The 19,247-nt window shown below is 45.3% G+C and overlaps 1 protein-coding gene across 1 annotated transcript in view; it reads left to right on the top strand.

Annotated features, from left to right (window-relative positions):
* The window catches only part of slc5a12 (solute carrier family 5 member 12), a 39,704-nt gene extending 24,465 nt beyond the window's left edge, over positions 1-15,239 (top strand). Inside the window, exons 9-15 of the mRNA XM_079809019.1 lie at positions 301-413; positions 11,118-11,185; positions 11,266-11,352; positions 12,280-12,464; positions 13,624-13,727; positions 14,640-14,743; positions 14,821-15,239. Of these exons, the coding sequence (XP_079665145.1) occupies positions 301-413; positions 11,118-11,185; positions 11,266-11,352; positions 12,280-12,464; positions 13,624-13,727; positions 14,640-14,743; positions 14,821-14,982 (823 nt within the window). The 3' untranslated portion in view covers positions 14,983-15,239. The remainder of the gene's footprint in view (positions 1-300; positions 414-11,117; positions 11,186-11,265; positions 11,353-12,279; positions 12,465-13,623; positions 13,728-14,639; positions 14,744-14,820) is intronic.
* Positions 15,240-19,247: the final 4,008 nt, after the last annotated feature.

Below are 19,247 nucleotides of genomic sequence, written 5' to 3'. Positions count from 1 at the left end.
AATGATTTACAGACAGTTTACACATAAACGTTCACAGTAACATATGTGATAATGTAGTAATATAGCTTAAGTTAAAATTAAAATGTATTTGCTTAATGCTTATGTTTCTTAGATTTAGATATATATTCTGAGGTTATATACAAATTTGTTTAAAAGATTTGTTGCTTTGTACAGATTTTCATTTCTCGATTTCAAAGACATTTCCAAAAAAGTTAGTGAGTAAATAATGTCAGAGTGTTCATTTTTGTGTGACCTTCTGACCTATAAAAGGAGACATTATGTTCTGTTTCTGTTCTTCAGCACAGTAGCTGCCAGTATCAATGCTTTGGCCACGGTGATGTACGAGGACTTTGTGAGCCAGTGTTTTGGAGATCTGTCCAACCAAGCAGCCAACTGGACCAGCAAAGCCCTGTGTAAATATACCCAATGTGTTCAAACCTTTTCAGGGCATTAACAGAGCACTCTCATAATGAGAAATTGATCGTATCATATGGCATAAGAGCAGATTTATCACTGAAAAAGACTTATCTCAGTGGATCAGTACATCATTATGAGTCACAGAAAGACGAGGGAAAAAAACCCAGCCTGTAAAGTCTGTTCGTTCTGCCACTTTATATGGGCAGAAATGGAAACGCAACAGATCATTGGATCTCCAGATTTTTACCAAGAAGTGTCTGACGTTTTAACAGGCAGAAGTAGGTCAAACAAAAGGCGGAGTGAACCAAAACAAAACCAGAGCAGCTGAACTTTATAAAGAAATCATAGAAGAACTTAAACAGCACTTGGAACATCAAAGAATGATAACATCATTTCACCACAAATGAGTGACATTTTAATGATTTTAGAGAACATTATGCTTTATCATAAACTTTTATGATGAACTAAATTTGTAATGATGAAGTTGTAATTTATTTTAAATATATTTAAATGTAGCCTAATACTGCAGTACTTTACATGTGCTTAAATACATAAGGGCTGTAAACCCTAATGCTCAAAATAATGTTTTGGCTGAGTAGCGCCAACTCAAATTACACAAATGAGTTCAATCAAATGAACATTTGTGAGTATTTAGAACTTTCTTTTTCTTTTGAGTTCACAAAATCTGAAATGGTTTTATTGCTTTGAGTCTTATGAACTTTTCTTTTAATTTAGACAAACTTCAATTGATCTAAAACTGGGCTGGGATTTCTATTTCCCAGCATGCTTTGCCATGACACTTAAAAGGGAGAGTAAATGCTAAAATTAAGTGTTATATAATGTTTTTTTTTGTGTGCAAGATTACAGTTTTTCTCAGTCGCTTTGGTACATTTCTCGAATCATACTCAACATTTGCAAAACAGTAAGTGCATTTCTCAAAACAATTTGTACAAATAGCAAAATACCATGGATTACCTGCAAAAGCCAGTCTCTTGCTCAAAATCTTAAATCATCTCTCAAAGGTAAATATCTGTGTAGAGATAGAACAGCAACATTGCATAGCACAAATAAAACAACAACAACAAAAAAGTAGAAATGTGAACATAGGACAATCTCCTTTGCCACTTCTGCTCTGGGACAATTTTTGGGGATTTCCACCTGGATTTGGCCGACACAAATTGAAAAGCTTCCCATACACACACACAGTGGTCTCTAAATACACAATTTTGGTGTCATTTTACAGGAAACCCTTTGAAGTTACATAAAAACACTGATAAAAGTGATAAACTTGTAAGTATGTGTTGTCTGGGCTGTAAGTAGCACAAGTGACACAATGATGGGAAGATTGAACAGGTAGTTTTGAGAATTTCAATTCTGATCTGAGAAAAACTGTAATGTTAAGGTGAAGATTTAGGCCACATCCACACGAAGCCAGAGCTTTCCCTATTCAATCGTTTTTTCCCCTCATCTCAAGAAATATCTGGGTACACAACCACTGAAACCGACTCAAAATGATGTAGTGTACATGCGAGACCAGTACGTGGCGCTGTAATTCTGCCACAGAAATACACTAAAAACGGAGAAGAAGACTTGAGCATGTGCAAGATGTGGTGTGATGATATCACCGTTTCACAAAATATACGGATTGGCTGTACACACAAAAACGCAAGGGAGTCGGTTTCAGATTTATCCACTCTGGGACCCGGTTTCAAAAAATACTGGTTTATAAAATACAGGCTCCCAAAACGCCGGATTCATCTGGACGAAACGCTGATGCGATACAAAATTTTTCGCGTCTCCATGTGGACGGGGCCTTAGCAGTGTTTAATGTTTTGTTATGTATGTATATAGTTTAGAAGAGTTCCCTTTCGTTCAGTCACTACGACGTAACGTTAGTTACTAACGAATGGGGGTTTCGCTTAGAAGCCTATCATCTTCGAGCTTAGAGAAAACGGCCAATGGCGTGCCAATGCCATGGGGCATGCGGAATTTGCATACGTAACTCCGCCTCACCGCGTGAGTATATAAGGAAGTACATGGCAATATCGCATTATGTTTCTGCTTTCGGAGCCAAGAGTACCTACCTCTTCACTCCTACAGCCTTCTGAGACTCTGTCAGCTTCTTCGAGACGAGCAGCTTTCCAGTCGGTGTTGGTGTGACGGCGCGTTCCAGTGATCGCATACTTCCTGCCTGCTGATCTGTGCAGTGGTCCGCCTGACAGCTGGTGTGTGTTTCCCTGGGCGCTTCGGCATCGACTGCAAAGTTTCCTCTCACAAAAAGAGCTTGCACGTGACACGTCCTTTTCAGGATGTTTCGTCCGTGCACTTCTGGGTGCGGTAGATCTCTTTTTTCTTTCGACGGGCACGAGCGCTGCGTGACTTGTTTGGGCTTTCAGCATGCTCAGGCAGCGCTCGTGGATGACTCATGTTCTCTCTGCGGGAACCTGGCCATCTCAGTGCTTCGATCAAGACTCCGTGAATTCCGTGCTGATGCCTGGAATGAGAGTCCCCTCTGTCACCCCCCAATCTGCGGTCTCCTCTGGAGGTGGGTGATCTGAGGGTGACGGTGTGGAGCAAAGCTCCGACGCTAGTTCCTCGGCACACCCCCCTCTCATGCACCTGACCCGGCCCGTGCTCAAGCATCTACATCGGGGCCGGCTCCTGCTGTCCCGACTGTGGCGTTTGGCACGGCGGAGGATGAGGAGATGTCTATCGCCGCATCACAAGGTGGGCTGGAGTCATCTGAGGATGATGATTCGGCTGTGCTGCCACCCTCGGGTGCGGCAACATTGCCCGAGTCGGACCCAGAATTGACAGCCATGCTGTCTCGGGCAGCCGCAGCGCTTGGGCTGGAGTGGAACCCTCCGCCTCAGCCTGAGCGTTCGCGGTTGGACGATTGGTTTTTGGGGGCGGCGCGCTCGGACACCCGTCCGACCGCTCCTCCAAATCCTTTCTTTCCCGAGGTGCATGAAGAGATCGCGCGTTCCTGGAAGTCCCCGTTGTCTCCCCGCGAACGTTTGGCGAACTCTTCCTCCTTCACCTCCCTCGATGGGGGGCTCAAGTGTACACTGGGGTCCCCCCAGTCGAACGTTCTGTTGCGATGCAACTGTGTCCTCAGAGCGCTTCGTCCTGGCGTGGTGACCCAAAGCCCCCCTCCAAAGCCTGTAGGTTTTCGTCATCCCTGGTGGCGAAGTCCTATAGAGCTGCGGGGCAGGCCGCTGCTTCTTTGCATACCATGGCAACTCTTCAGGCTTACCAAGCCAAGTTGCTGTGTGATATGCACGAGGGGGGGGCTGACCCAGGACTCAGCAATGAGTTGCGTGCCGCCACCGACCTCGCTCTCCGGGCGACGAAGGTGACCGCACGCTCCCTGGGTCAGGTGATGTCCACAAATGTGGTCCAGGAGCGACACCTATAGCTCACCCTGGCCGATATGCGTGACGCTGAGCGAACCCGTTTCCTCAACGCCCCCATATCCCAGGATGGGCTATTCGGCGGAGCGGTTGAGAGCTTCGCCCAACAGTTCTCGGCCGCTCAGAAGCAGACTGAAGCTATAAAATATATCCTGCCCCGTGCCTCAGCCTGCTCGCCGCCGAGGGCGCACTCCTGCGGCTCCCTCTACCTCTGTCAAAGGCAGCCGCAGGAAGGCGTCCCAGTCCGCTCCAGCCCCTCCCTTTGAGCCTTTGCGGTCGGTTGATATTAAGTTCCTGTCTATGAAGACGGCTCTGCTGACCGCATTGGCCTCCGTTAAGAGGGTCGGGGACCTGCAGGCATTTTCGGTTGACTAAGCGTGCCTGGAGTTCAGGCCGGCCAACTCTCACGTGATCCTGTGACCCCGGCCTGGATATGTGCCCAAGGTTCCCACCACTCCGTTTAAGGACCAGGTGGTGAACCTGCAAGCGCTGCCTTTGGAGGAGGCAGACCCAGCCTTGGCATTGCTCTGTCCAGTACGCGCCCTCCGCGCCTACGTAGACATGACGCAGTGTTTCAGGACCTCAGACCAGCTCTTTGTCTCTTATGGTGGAGAGCGGAAGGGAAGTGCTCTCTCAAAGCAAAGGCTGTCTCACTGGATAGTGGACACCATTGTTTTGGCTTACCAGCAGCAAGGTCGCCCATGTCCCCTTGGTGTGAGGGCACACTCCACTCGGAGTGTGGCCTCCTCTTGGGCTTTAGCGCATGGCGCCTTGCTAGCAGACATCTGCAGAGCTGCAGGCTGGGCGACACCCAACACATTCGCCAGATTCTACAATCTCAGAGTGGAGCCAGTGTCCGACTATGTACTCGCCCCCCCCGAGGGGCCGGTAATGGACCAGGCTCAGGTGTCTTCGCTTGCTCGCCATTCCACTCCACGGACTGGATACGTGCGATTTTGTTCCTCAGGTGAGCTCCCCGAGAGCCCTGAGCTCCTCCAGCACTGTCGACGCCGACATCAGTTCAGTCTGCCCTTTCGAGCCCAGACCCTCATGTCCGGCCAGGTGCCCCATGTGCATGGTTCCCCTCCGGCGACCCCCACATGTGTATTTCACCGTAAGCCTCCGCAGTGAGCGGGTATCTTCCCTTGGCGTGTCCCCGCCACCCCTAGGGTTAAAAATCCACCTTCGGAAAGCAGTGAGACTACCTCAGCTTTGAGAGAGCACTTCCCTTCCGCTCTCCACCATAAGAGACAAAGAGCTGGTCTGAGGTCCTGAAACACTGCGTCATGTCTACGTAAGCGCGGAGAGTGCATACTGGACAGAGCAATGCCAAGGCTGGGTCTGCCTCCTCCAAGGCAGCGCTTGCAGGTTCACTACCTGATCTCTGAAGGGAGTGGTAGGAACCTTGGGCACATATCCAGGCCGGGGTCTCAGGATCACGTGAGAGTTAGCCGGCCCGAATTCTAGGCACGCTTTGTCAACCGAAAATGCCTGCAGGTCCCCGACCCTCTTAAGGAAGGCAAATGCGGTCAGCAGAGCCGTCTTCATCGACAGGAACTTAATATCGACCGACCGCAAAGGCTCAAAGGGAGGTCTCTGCAGAGCAGTTAACACTACTGCGAGGTCCCAAGAGGGTACGAGAGGAGAGCAAGGAGGATTCAGTCTCCTCGCCCCCCTCAGGAACCTGATGATCAGGTTGTGCTGACTTACCTTCTTGTCTCCCAAGAGGTTGTGATGGGCAGATATTGTGGCCACATCCACTTTCAGGGTGGAGGGAGACAGCCTTCGCTCCAGCCCCTCTTGAAGAAACGAAAGCACGGACCCGATCGGGCATTTCCAAGGGTCTTCTTGGCGGGAAGAGCACCAGGTGACGAAGAGGTTCCACTTCAACGCATAGAGGTGTCGTGTAGACTCTGCCCTAGCGGAAGTGATGGTGGCGACCACCGTAGGTGGCAGGCCACTCAAACCTGCCGCGTCCCGTCCAGAGCCACACGTGGAGCTTCCAGAGCGCTGGACGCGGGTGCCATACTGTAGAGTGCCCCGTCTCTGAGAGAGGAGGTCCGGTCTCAGAGGGATAGACCAGGGAGGGACTGTCGCAAGGAGTAGCAGTTCTGAGAACCAGGTCTGGCCGTGCCAATACGGGGCGACCAACATAACCGGCTCCTTGTCCTCCCTGATCTTGCTTACTCGTGCGAGAAGGCTCACTGGGGGAAACGCATATAAGCGCAGGCCCTGGGGCCAGCTGTGCGCCAGTGCATCCGTGCCAAGTGTGCCCTCGGTCAGGGAATAGTACAGGCTGCAGTGGGAAGAGTCGTGGGAGGCAAACAGATCTACCTGTGCGTCGTCGAACTGTTCCCAAATCAGCTGGACCGTCTGGGGATGGAGTCTTCATTCTCCAGGAAGTGGCTGAATCCGTGAGAGCTCGTCGGCTGCACGGTTCAGTTCTCCCGGGATGTGGATAGCACGAAGGGACCTCAGGTGCTTCTGACTCCATAAAACGAGATGGCGGGCGAGTTGAGACATACGGCGGGAGCGTAGACCGCCCTGGTGGTTGATGTATGCTACAGTACGTGTTACAGCCTCAGTATGCTTTCGGGCGGCAGAGAACCGTTGGGCGCAGTTCCCAGCCGCACCACCGAAGAAGCCAGCCTGGGATATGGGCGAGTTGAGGAGGCAGGCCCGCTCAACGTCCTCCAAATCACCAGGTAAGCCCAGGTGTTCTCCCGGACCACAGCTGTGGACATCTCCCAACCCAGGGAGCGTGTGGCCACCTTCACCGCCCGGGGGCGGGATCAGTTGCGGCACGCAGCTCATTGAAGAGGCCTGGGTTGGCTCCACTCTTGTGCATGTGCAAAGGGGCGGCGGCCTGCCCGTAGCTCTGCAGGACCACGCCACTGAAGTAGACGAGCCCACAGGCTTTGGGAGGGTGGTTAGGATAGCCACACCACGCCACGTCAAAGCCCTCTGTGGACATCGTAGTGCGCAACAGAGAGTTCAACAGTGGGGGGGAGGGGGCCCCAGTGTACCCTTAGGCCGCGGCCCCATCAAGGGCAGAGAAGAAGGAGGAGGCCACCAAACGGTCGCGGGAAGCAGGGGGACTTCCGGGACCGCGTGATCTCCTTATGCACCTCGGGAGCGAAAGGCATTGGGGGCGGGGCCCAACAGCGGTCGGGTCCCGCCCTCAAAAACCAATCACGCAACCACGAGCACTCGCGACTGGGCGGAGTTCCACACCAGCGCGAGACTCGCGGCTGCCCGAGATAACATGGCTGTCAACTTTAGGTCGGATCAGGCAGCGCTGACACACCCGGAGGCGGAGCACAACCTAATCGTCATCCCCAAAGGACTCCAGCCCACCTTGGGATGCGGCGATCGACATCTCACTGCTATCTGGAGCGTGAACGAAACGAACGAGGCGTCAGAGACGGGCCGCTGTTTCAGTCCAACACTCGCGGGAAGCGGTGTGCTAGAGGGGGGCGTGGCCCGAGGAATGATCGTCGGGGTTCTTAAAACCACGGCACCGCCCTCAGGTCACCCTGGCCACCAGCCAAAGTACCACCTCTCTCGGAGACGGTAGATTGGGGTGTGGCAGAGGGGACTCTCTCTCCTCACGGAGATCACTGAGTCTCGACCACGACATCGCGATGGTCACGCCCCCGCAGTGGGAACATGACACATCCACAAACACTGCCCGAACGTGCTGAAGCCCAAACACATCGAGCAGTGAATGTGCTTATAGCAACGGAGATCGATCGCACCCGGAAGTGCACGGGCGAACCGTCTTGAAAAAGACATGCCACGCGCAAGCTCTTTTTGTGAGAGGAAAGCTCTGCAGAGTGCCGAAGCGCCCAGGGAAACACACACACAGCTGTTGCAGATCACTGCACAGATCAGCAAGCAGGCAGCATGAGATCGCTGGAACGCGCCGTCACACCAACACCCTGGAGAACCGCTTCTCTCGAAGACTGAAGAGAGGACTTCAGAAATCAGGCTTGTAGGAGTGAAAAGATGCTCTTGGCTCCAAAGCAGAAACATAATGCGATGTTGCCAGCGTACTTCCTTATATACCCACGAGGTGGGGCGGAGTTACGCATACAAATTCAGCATGCCCATGGCATTGGCACGCCATTGGGCGCTGTTAAATTCTCGAAGATGATTGGCTTCTAAGCGAAACCCCCATTCGTTAGTCACTAACATACATCGTAGTGACTGAACGAAAGGGAACTGCAAGTTCTGCTTACTTAAACTTCAAATTACTTAACTTAAATATTTTGATGTAACCGACTGCCACAATTATTTTGAGTTTTGCCAACTTATTCAGGTTTACAGTGTAGTCAACCCATCAAAATAAGTGTACTGCTTTAAAGCACGATAAATCAATGATTTAAAATGTACTTTTAATTTGACATTATTAAAGTTCACTTTTGAGGAGTGTTACATGTGTTAAGAAGCATGGAAGTGTACTCTTTAAGTGGCTTTTGTTTCATTAATAATATTATCTCATATACAAGTACAGTTTTTAAAAATACTTTTAAGATTACCATAAGTACACATTCATTACAATTAAGTATACACTTCTTTTTCACAAATGGAAGTTGATGAATCATATCAAGATCTACTGTAATGAATTAGAAATGCCTAGAGATCCATTTGATTGAGCAAAACTCTCCGCCATCACGACGCATATTCTGTTCTTTAGATATTGCTTCTAATGTACAACCCCAAATCAGAAAAAGTTGGGACAGTATGGAAAACGCAAAAAAAAAAAAAGTGATTTCTAAATTTACTTTGACTTGTATTTCATTGCAGACAATATGAACACAAAATATTTCATGTTTTGTCTGGTCAACTTCATGTCATTTGTAAATATGCATCCTTTCCTATCATTCAGACCTGCAACACATTTAAAAAAAAGTTGGGACAGGAGCAATTTAGGGCTAGTAATGAGGTAAAATGGTTAAATAATGATGTGATTTGAAACAGGTGATGTCAACAGGTGATTGTAATTATGATTTGGTACAAAAGCAGCATCCAAGAAAGGTCTAATCCTTTAGGAGCAAAGATGGGCCGAGGATCGCCAGTTTGCCAACAATACGTGAGAAAATTATTGAAATGTTTAAAAACAATGTTCCTCAAAGAAAGATAGGAAGAGATTTGGATATTTCACATTCAACAGTGCCTAACATAATTAAAAGATTCAAGGAATCTGGAGGAATGTCAGTGCGTAAAGGACAAGGGCGCAAGCCTAAGCTGAACAACCGTGATCTCCGATCCCTCAGGCGGCACTGCATCAAGAATCGTCATTCATCTATAAGCGATATCACCACATGGGCTCAGGACTAGAGCCCTGCGCGGGACTGTTTTCTTCATCCCGCTCCCGCCCGCACCCGCCGAATTTCTGACCATTACCGCCCGCTCCCGCAACGTATGTGTTACACTCCCGCCCGCTCCCGCAATATGTATGTCCACTCCTGCCCGCACCCGCAAAACTCTGAGAATTTATTCCCGCACAATAATAGAGATGCATTGATTTTGCGTCTTCTGTATTGATATTATTAAAGAGATTCATGGGGTTGTTTGTTTCGTTTCCCTGGCCTGCATGTAAAAAAAACAAAAAAGACATACATTCAAATATAATTTAGTTTTCATCAAAAACTTTGCACATAAAAAAATAGACTGCTTTGCAAAACAGAAAACAGAAAAACAGATTGAGAAACAAAAAACAGATCCCAATTCGTCGAACGTGACCGACGTGACCGAAAGGAAACCTGAGAAAACATGCTTCAACAGAACGTAATGTGAACACAAAATAGCAAACGGACATTAAGAAACAATCCATTTCCACTCACTAAACTTCTATGTATTGTTTGTCAAAAACACCAAACAGTCAACTTGACCTGCAGGGATTGCTGAGCGTTTTTGGTGAGGTATGATCAAGTAGCTATGTATTTGCCAGGTGGCAATATGTGGATACATATAACGTTATACCGCATGGTTTTGCCTACCAAAACAATTGAGAAACTTCTCCAAATGTCAGACTTTCCTTGCTTAGCTTTTGTGCTGTAAATACCTCGTTTGAGGTTCTTTTCTACATCATCTATTGACATCTTCTCCATCATGTCGTTAGGCAACCTCCCTATCCCGCCGATTCCCGCTGTGTTTTTTTTAGCCGCCCATTCCCGCCCGCAGCAAAATTCAAAACGCCCGCTCCCGCGAGATTTACGTTGGGTCCCGCGGGACCCGGCGGGACTCAATCCCAATGCAGCCCTCTACTCAGGACTACTTTGGCAAACCTTTGTCAAGTACCACAATATGTAGTTACATCCACAAATGCCAGTTAAAACTATACTGTGCCAAAAGGAAGCCCTATGTTAACAGTGTCCAGAAGCGCCGTCGACTTCTCTGGGCTCGGAGGCATCTGGGATGGACCATCACACAGTGGAAACGTGTACTGTGGTCAGATGAATCAGTATTTGAGGTATTTTTTGGGAGGAATGGACGCCGTGTGCTCCGGACCAAAGAAGAAAAGGATCATCCAGACTGTTACCAGCAACAAGTCCAAAAGCCAGGGTCTGTCATGGTATGGGGTTGTGTCAGTGCCCTTGGCAAAGGTAACTTGCACTTCTGTGAAGGCACCATTAATGCTGAAAAGTACATAGAGATTTTGGAGCATAATATGCTGCCTTCAAGAAGACATCTTTTCCAGGGACGTTCATGCATATTTCAACAAGACAATGCTAAACCACATTCTGCACACATTACAAACTCCTGGCTGCGGAGGAAGAGGGTACGGGTACTTGACTGGCCTGCCTGCAGTCCCGACCTGTCTCCAATAGAGAATGTGTGGTGCATTTTGAAGCGCAAAATGCGACAACGAAGACCCCGTACTGTTGCCCACCTTAAGACTTGTTTTAAATGTGTTGCAGGTCTGAATGACAGGAAAGGATGCATATTTACAAACAACATGAAGTTGACCAGACAAAACATGAAATATTTTGTGTTCATATTGTCTGCAATGAAATACAAGTCAAAGTAAATTTAAAAATCATCAATTTTTGCGTTTTCCATACTGTCCCAACTTTTTCTCATTTGGGGTTGTATCTCCTCAATAAGTCAATTTCAGAAATAATTTATAACCATTGCACAAATGGGGTGCGATGTGCCAAATTTTCATAGGGTTAGGGGTTTGCTTAAATCACTAACCCTAAATGTGAGAATAGTGAGAGTGATGCTTGACTAAGTAAGAGTTAATGTTATCTACACTGCCTGCTGTGTGCTGACGCTCAGGTGTGGTGTTCGGTGTGACCTGCACTACCATGGCCGTGGGTGCTTCATATATGGGAGGAATTGTGCAGGTATGTGGCTCATGGGATTCTCATTTGGGTTGAGATGATCTGTTGCTGTCATTGAGTGTCTTTCTCTTCTTGTGCCTCAGGCGGCCCTCAGTATCCATGGCATGTGCGGAGGCCCAATGCTGGGCCTGTTTTCTCTTGGAATCCTGTTTCCTGTCACTAACCTAAAGGTTAATCCAAAACTTTCATACCAGAGTTGTGAAGAGCGGTACAGACATGAATATATGGTTGGATTGAACTATTTTATTTTATTCCAATTTTGAAGTACTAGAGACATCTGAAACAAAATAAAAAAATATTTTTTTTTACATTTACCAATTACATTAGAATTTTATAATAATACATTTTTGTCAACTTTGAACTGCCAATTACTTTATGACATTTTGCTCATACCTTAAAAGCAGTATTTCATGTTTCATAATAGTAAAGACTCCTAATTTTACTTTTTAAATGTTTTTTTATTATTTTTTTTTATTATAGCTGATAATTGCTGGAGAAAAATACTGGGAAAATATATTTTTTATTAAAGCAAGTGCTAGAAAGATAATAAATCACATAGAAATATTTTGTGAAAATCATGATCTAGTTCTGATTGTTTACTACTGAATTGTTGATTACATTTTAATAAAAGCAATTTCCCCCCTATTTATCTAAATAACATCCATTTAAATAGACATTATGAAGAGTATATGTAATGTATAATGTATATATAATGTTACAGAGCCTCCAAAGGGACATGGTGATGGGAAAAATATATGAAACGGGGGAAAAAGCTAAAGATTTCGTGAGGGAATGGAAAGTTCGGAGGAACACACAACTTTAGCTAGAGAATGCAAAAGCATTGAAATAATTTTTTCCCTCCCATCTCATATTTCTTTCCCATCACCATGTCCCTTTAGGGGCTCCGTCAGAAATAAAGAATATGCCTTTGTACAACATAGCTTATATTACAAATCTTTGCATGAAGACTGTAGTTTGTATAACATTCAAAATAGAGGAGGAAAAAATGCAAATAAAATAGGAATGACTTTTTAATTTGTGCTTGGTTAAAGTTAATATTGTTCACATCCTTAGTGATTTTTGGCCTTTGTCTTTAGGGGGCAGTTGGGGGTCTGATTGTGGGCATCAGTCTCTCATTCTGGGTTGGTGTGGGGGCTTTCATTTATCCAGCACCCAGCAATAACACACATCCTCTTGAACTCAGCACTGCAGGCTGCAATTTCAGCATCACAGCTGAATCCAACCAGACATCACTCACCGTGAGCGCGCTCTCCTCCGACAGGTGCAGTGTGCTTCTATCATTCTTCTGAAGTCAAAATACTTAACGCCCAATTTTGTGGAAAGAAAATTGGGTTTGTCAAGCCATTTGATATAGGGGACAAGAGTCCACTTAGTTCTCCTAGAAAATAAGAATGAAAATTCAATCAAAACGATCACAGATTAGAAATAATGACCAACGGAAAATTTGAGTAAATTATCACATTTTCTGACAGTGACTATTTCAGTTCCTTTTTATCTATAAGAAATAAATATCTAGTTCAGTCAGGAAACTCTAGAGAGGGGACAGGGCCTTTACATGCAATCTACAAGCAATTATATAATTAATCTGCATGGCACAAGCTGATTGGCCTCTGCTAACCCTGCAGCCAATGAAATTGCTTGCTCAATATTTAAATAGTCTGGTTCAGTGTTTGTTGTAGGGTAGTTCTGCAGCGCGTGCTATCAGAGTTCCTCTGAAACCCTCCACCTCCCCCAGCACCACCTGCCTAGATCTGCTACAGGATTTATATACACCAATCAGGCATAACATTATGACCAGGTGAAGTGAATAACGCTGATGATCTCTTCATCACTGCACCTGTTAGTGGGTGGGATATATTAGGCAGCAAGTGAACATTTTGTCCTCAAAGTTGATGTGTTAGAAGCAAGAAAAATGGGCAATCGTAAGGATTTGAGCGAGTTTGACAAGGGCCAAATTCACACTTTTCTTGGTGCCAGATACCACAGCACACCTTCAGTGGTTTAGTGGAGTCCATGCCTCGACGGGTCAGCGCTATTTTGGCGGCAAAATGGGGACCAACACAATATTAGTGTCATAATTTTATGCCTGTTCAGTGTATGTCTATTTATGCATATTTTACATGCTCACAGCAGTGTGTGTGTGTGTGTATCTATTGACAGTAGCAAGTCCATACTAGCTCTGCAGCAGAAGCGTAGCAGATCTAGTCCACCAAGACCAAATAGATCAACATTACCATAACCAATAATATGCTAAAAATATTTCAAGAGTTGTCATGATTGAAATGAATTAATTTTATTTAAAAAGTTCTATATAGTATAATATAATATAAAAATCAATTGACAGCCCTATTTTTTACAGTACAAATGTAATCTGTACTTTCATTATAAGATTATGTAAATGATCTCTGTCTTGTGTTCAGGTATTGGCTGGCTGATTCATGGTACTCCATGTCCTATTTGTACTACAGTGCAGTGGGCTTTATTGGCACTGTAGCAGCAGGCCTACTCATCACACTGCTGACGGGTGAGAGCAACATTTCATTAGCTCTTCTATTCCATCACATCACTGGCAGCAACAAAACTCCTTGAGTTATAGACGTAACAATAAAAAATCTGCTGCTCTCAGAGAACGAGAAATACTATTCATACCAAAGAATCTGAGAGCTGCGAATAGGCCTATCAAAGTTATTTTAAAGAGGTCACACATACATTTATTCATACAAGTATGATGTTAATCACCCAAAAAATATGATCATTTTGTTTTTTACAACTATTATCCGTCTCTCTGACCCTTAAAGGGTTAGTTCACCCAAAAATGAAAAATTCTGTCATTAATTACTAACCCTCATGTCGTTCGACACCCATCAGACCTCCGTTCATCTTCAGAACACAAATGAAGATATTTTAGTTGATATCTGATGGCTCTGAAAGGCCTCCATTGGCACAATGCACGGTTCACTCTCAAGACCCTTAAAAGGTACTAAAGACGTCGTTACAAAGTCCATCTCACTACAGTGGTTCTAAAATAACTTTATGAATCGGTGAGAATAGTTTTTGTGCGCAAAAAAACCCCTAAATAATGACTTATATAGTGATGACGATTTCAAAACACGGCATCATGAAGCTTCGAAGCGTTATGAATCAGTGAGTCGAATCAGCAGTTTGGATCGCCAAATTTCAGCAGTTTGGCGGTTTGACACGCGATCCGAATCATGATTCGGTGGCTTGTGTTTTCCAAGGCCATAGATGAGCTAGGCTTAGAGAGGTTGGCCCTAGATGAGCGCACCTAAGTTCTCCCTGACATTACAACCAATATGCTTTCTGTATGTATGTAACAGTTTTCTGATCAATAAATGATCTGGGTGAACTGAGTAAGGAGTTTTATGTTGGAGAAATTAGATAAATTGTTGTATAATTGCCATTGTTGTGTCTGCAGGACCAATGGACCCCAAAAAGTTGAAGCCAGGGATGACTCGATCAATGAAGGAGGTGATCTGCTCTGAGAAATTTGGACAAGCAGATTTTAGTGAAGGCAAAGAGGTACAAAGCGTCTCGACTTGTAGAATGCGTCTTTGAGTTGTTTGCATGCAAACTGAACCTTTCTTTGCTTGTATTAGGATTCGGAAGACTTTGGCAAGGCATGGGAAAAAGATCCAGACCAGGAAGGTGTCATCAAAATGGAGAAGGTCAATAGCAGTAGTGATGACCTGCAGGAAAATGCTTACACTAACTCTGCCTTTGACCATAGTGAAACCACTCAAGTTCAAGTAAAGCTGTAACATTTTGATTTCGGTTTCATAAACGTAACTAAACGGTCAATGAAGTCAAAGAATACATCAGCTATGTAATTTAAAAGATACAATCAATGTTTTATTACAGTGTGATCCAAATCTGTTACAGACATGTTTTGTACAATTCTTGTATGCACACTGTTGTTCGCTTTACATGTAAACAAGGACATCATAAACAAATGATCTCATAAACAGCCTTTATATCATAACTATAAAGTAAAATAAAACAATGTGGTGTCATTCGGAGTTGCATTGAACGTTATTCAAGGTGACTGTGAATTTGCCAGTTAGAATGTGCTCCTGGATCAACATCTTTGATTTGTCCAAAACCTCAATCTGAACCTTAAAACTGAGGTGCCCATTCCTGTTCCTGGAATCTATCTTCCTGCAAATTTTTACTTCCAATCATATTCAATTACGCCTGAAACAACTAATCAGGATCTTCAGGAACACTTGAAAATTGCAAACAGGTGTGTTGACGCAAGGTTGGAACTCTACAGGAAGGTCAATCTTCAGAAACAGGAATGAACACCTCCGCCTAAAACCTTGAATTTCTCCTTTGAATCCCTACTTCTAACCCTAAACCCTTGACCCCCAACCCTGATCCTAACCCATGGCCGTGCCTCCTTTTCTTAATCCTAACCATTTAAACTCTTAACTCCAATCTCTAGTTCTAAACTTGACTCTTAAACACACATTTCTGGATCCTAACCTTCAGCCATAACCTCTATTTGAGCCTTTAAATCCTAATCCTTTCTCCTAACGATTCTTAACCTCCAACTCTAATTCCCAGCACACATTGTATGATTTTGGGCTGTTCCATGGGCGGAATATTACCAATCGTGCCGATAACTCCTAATCGGTGGTCCTATGTCGAACAGTCAGAGAGGTTCAAAGACAGCCGTTGTCACGGTTTTGCGACCAAAGATAGCCTGCGATAATTTTCAGAAATTTAGTATGATCATCTCAGTGTGTTTGCTGCTACTGCTGACTAGCCAATAAAAATGCAACATGAAATGGCGTATTTATCAACACGACAGGCACCGAAAAACTACTTACCTCAAGCTCGAGTTACAAAATTGGCATGCCAAGTTGGTCTCTTTTCCCTATCCATGACCGCGTCCATATTCCCCTCTTTTTTTTCAGAGCACATTAAAAAACACAATTGCCAAAGTGTGGTTCATCTTGCCTATTTGTTCACCACTAGCGCATTCTTCTATACTAACTTGCGTCGTAGCCTATGATTCAATAGGTGTCATCATTGTACAGTCTAAATACATGCCATACCCAAGTTTATTAGATCATACAATTTGATTTGTAACGATCTTATAGGATTGCAGCAGGCAACTGTTGCAGGCATTACACACACTGCCAGTGCAGATTTATGAGAAATGCTGTTGAAAAATTTAATTAACACCCAAAAAAACAATTTTGTGAATATTTGCTAGATGTCTGTTCTGTGTGTGTGTTCTTAAAAACAGTGTTTGTACACAGTCCTGGCATGTGTAAATAGGAGATTCACAGATCCACCAAGCACCACAACACTCTTGGAGCCAATAAACTATAGGGGGCATATACGCTTCATGATGGGGGAGGAGAGAGAGTGAACAAGCAGGACATTTGTAGAAAGACTGCAGCGAGAGAGAGAGATGGCTGAGATATTACCAAAGAGGAAAAGGTCAGAGCAATATAATTGGAAACAGAAGGGGTTAGGATCAGACAAGAGCTAGGACCTGCATTAATATGGGAAAAGCTTTCCAGTGCTGGAGACATTAGAGCGATTTGCTTTGGTAACATCGGTTTTGCTATATTTCACAGAACCAAAATCTGCTGTTGTTGCTAGACATTGCATAGTGTGTTTGTTATTTTGGGGACGACGCAATTAATAGAGAGGTGTGTTTCTTTTGGGTAGGGGTGAGCTTGTTTGGGAGTCAATTTCAAATATCAATAGTGTTTCTCATAAATTTCTTACTGAATAATCTGTTACATTTCTGAAAACCTAACCACAAACTAACCCTAATATCAGAAAAAAATACTGGTAATACTTTACAATATGGTTGAATTAGTTAAAGGTGGGGTAAGTGCTTTCTGGTAACCGATGTTGATATTTCAAATCACCAAAAAAAATCGCCCCTACCCCAAAAGGGCCACGCCTCTATTTTGATAGCTCCGCCCCACACATAAGTAACCCAGGCAACGACTATGGCGGAATCTGCTGTGCCAGCCGGCCGAGGGTAGATGTCATCAATATGTGAAAGCAATGTGTGTTACTATGGTAATCCAGGTCGAATGTTCAGGGAAAAAGTCATCCTCTCCATCCCAAAAACACAAACACAGTTCTCATGAACAACTCAATAGCACGAGCACGACAGTCCAACTAACGAATATATTACAATCATGTCAATCGGCATTTATCAAAGGCAGGTTTTGCGCATGCCTGGATTTCAGAGGTGCGCACAGCTTCATAAATCAGGCGGTGAGAGGAGTGTAAGCATAATCTTACGCCAACATATACGCCCGTTTCTACGCAAGATTGATAAATGAGGGCCACTGTGAGCTGACGCTTGAAACAGACATTGGTTTAGCATAATAGGATGTGGAAATGAATGGCTCTTCTATACCCCTTTTCCACCAGAATTAACCGGGTGCTAGTTCAGAGCCAGTGCTAGTCCCAGTTCATAGTTGGTTCGACTGAGGAGCCTTCCAAAAACCGTTTGCTTTTCCACATGCTGAGAGCCACAACAGAGCCAGGTCTTCCGTCACTGTATACGTCTCATCTTTCTCAGCAACGCTAGCGAGGCAACGGGAAACACAAACACACCAGGCTTGATATCAAAATACAGCATGAGTGAATCAAAAGCATAAGGAGTCATATGCTCTCGTTGGACTCGTTGTCATACGGCGATCAGTCTCTGCAAAGCACCGCTGCGAACACTGCTATTTCAAAAATGGCGGATCTCAAGTTTGTGTTGGTCTTGTTGACCCCGCCCCCAGCGCCTGACATAATCGGCTCTTACTTCTAGCCCTGTTCAAGCCCAGCAATGTTTTGGTGCTACTTAAGAACCACTTTTCCTGGCTCAGAGCTGGTGCTTTGGATGTAGAAAGACAAAGAACAGATTTAAAACTAGGCTCTGGCTCCGAACTAGCACCAGCACTGCCTTAGTGGAAAAGGGGTAAGTTGGTTCGACTGAGGAGCCTTCTAAGAACCGTTTGCTTTTCCACATGCTGAGAGCCACAACAGAGCCAGGTCTTACGTCACTGTATATGCTCATCTTTCTCAGCAGCAACGCTAGCGAGGCAGCGGGAAACACAAACACACACACACACCAGGCTTGTTCGAGATGCATCGGCGCTGCGCAAACCGATCCGCGTATGATATCAAAACACCGCATGAGTGAATCAAAAGCACAAGGAGTCGTGTGCTCTCGTTGGACTCGTTGTCATACGGCGATCGGTCTGCACAGCACCCCTGCATCTCGAACAAGCCTTCCATCAACAACGGCAAATGTTGCGTTACCATTATGCTCATGTCTTTGCATTCCTACATCGGCATCAAAACACAGCGAATCCAACGCATTCGTGCAGCTCGCCGTAATTTGTATAGACGGAGATTACAAACAAGCAGCAGGTGTTAGCTCCATTAGCTGCTATTTAAAAAATGGCGGTCACAAGTTTGCGTTCGTCTTGTTGGTCACAGTAACCCCGCCCCCAGCACCTGACGTAATCGGTTCTTACCTTCGAGCCCAGCAATGTTTTGGTGCTACTTAAGAACCACTTTTCCTGGCTCGGAGCTGGTGCTTTGGGTGTGGAAACACAAAGAACCGATTTGAAACTAGGCTCTGGCTCCGAACTAGCACCAGCACTGCCTTGGTGGAAAAGGGGTATATCATCACTGAAGTGAACGACAATACGATTGCAAATGAACAAACAAGCAAACATGACACACGAGCATATTCAAGCAAAAGCCAGCATATATTAGTTCTGTGAAGCAAAACAAAACCAATGTTACTCGCCTATCGAGAAGAAATAAAGCAACCTCGGACTTCGCTCCTTGAGTTCTCTCCAGCGCTGGAAAGCTGACACTTCTTTTGTTCAGACATCCTCCCCCTGTTTTTTATCTGCCATCTCTCTCTTTCTGTCATCCCTCGGCTAATGTCCGTCCTGTGTCGTGTCTTTTGAATAATGAAGTGCACTGAGCGTTCTCTTCTCCCCGTCATTGGTAGATACGCCCCTTACTGCTGATTGGCTATAGG

Source organism: Gobio gobio (assembly GCF_949357685.1).
Source record: "Gobio gobio genome assembly, chromosome: 25".
Classification (NCBI taxonomy): domain Eukaryota; kingdom Metazoa; phylum Chordata; class Actinopteri; order Cypriniformes; family Gobionidae; genus Gobio; species Gobio gobio.
This window is presented reverse-complemented; position numbering and strand designations above follow the sequence as displayed.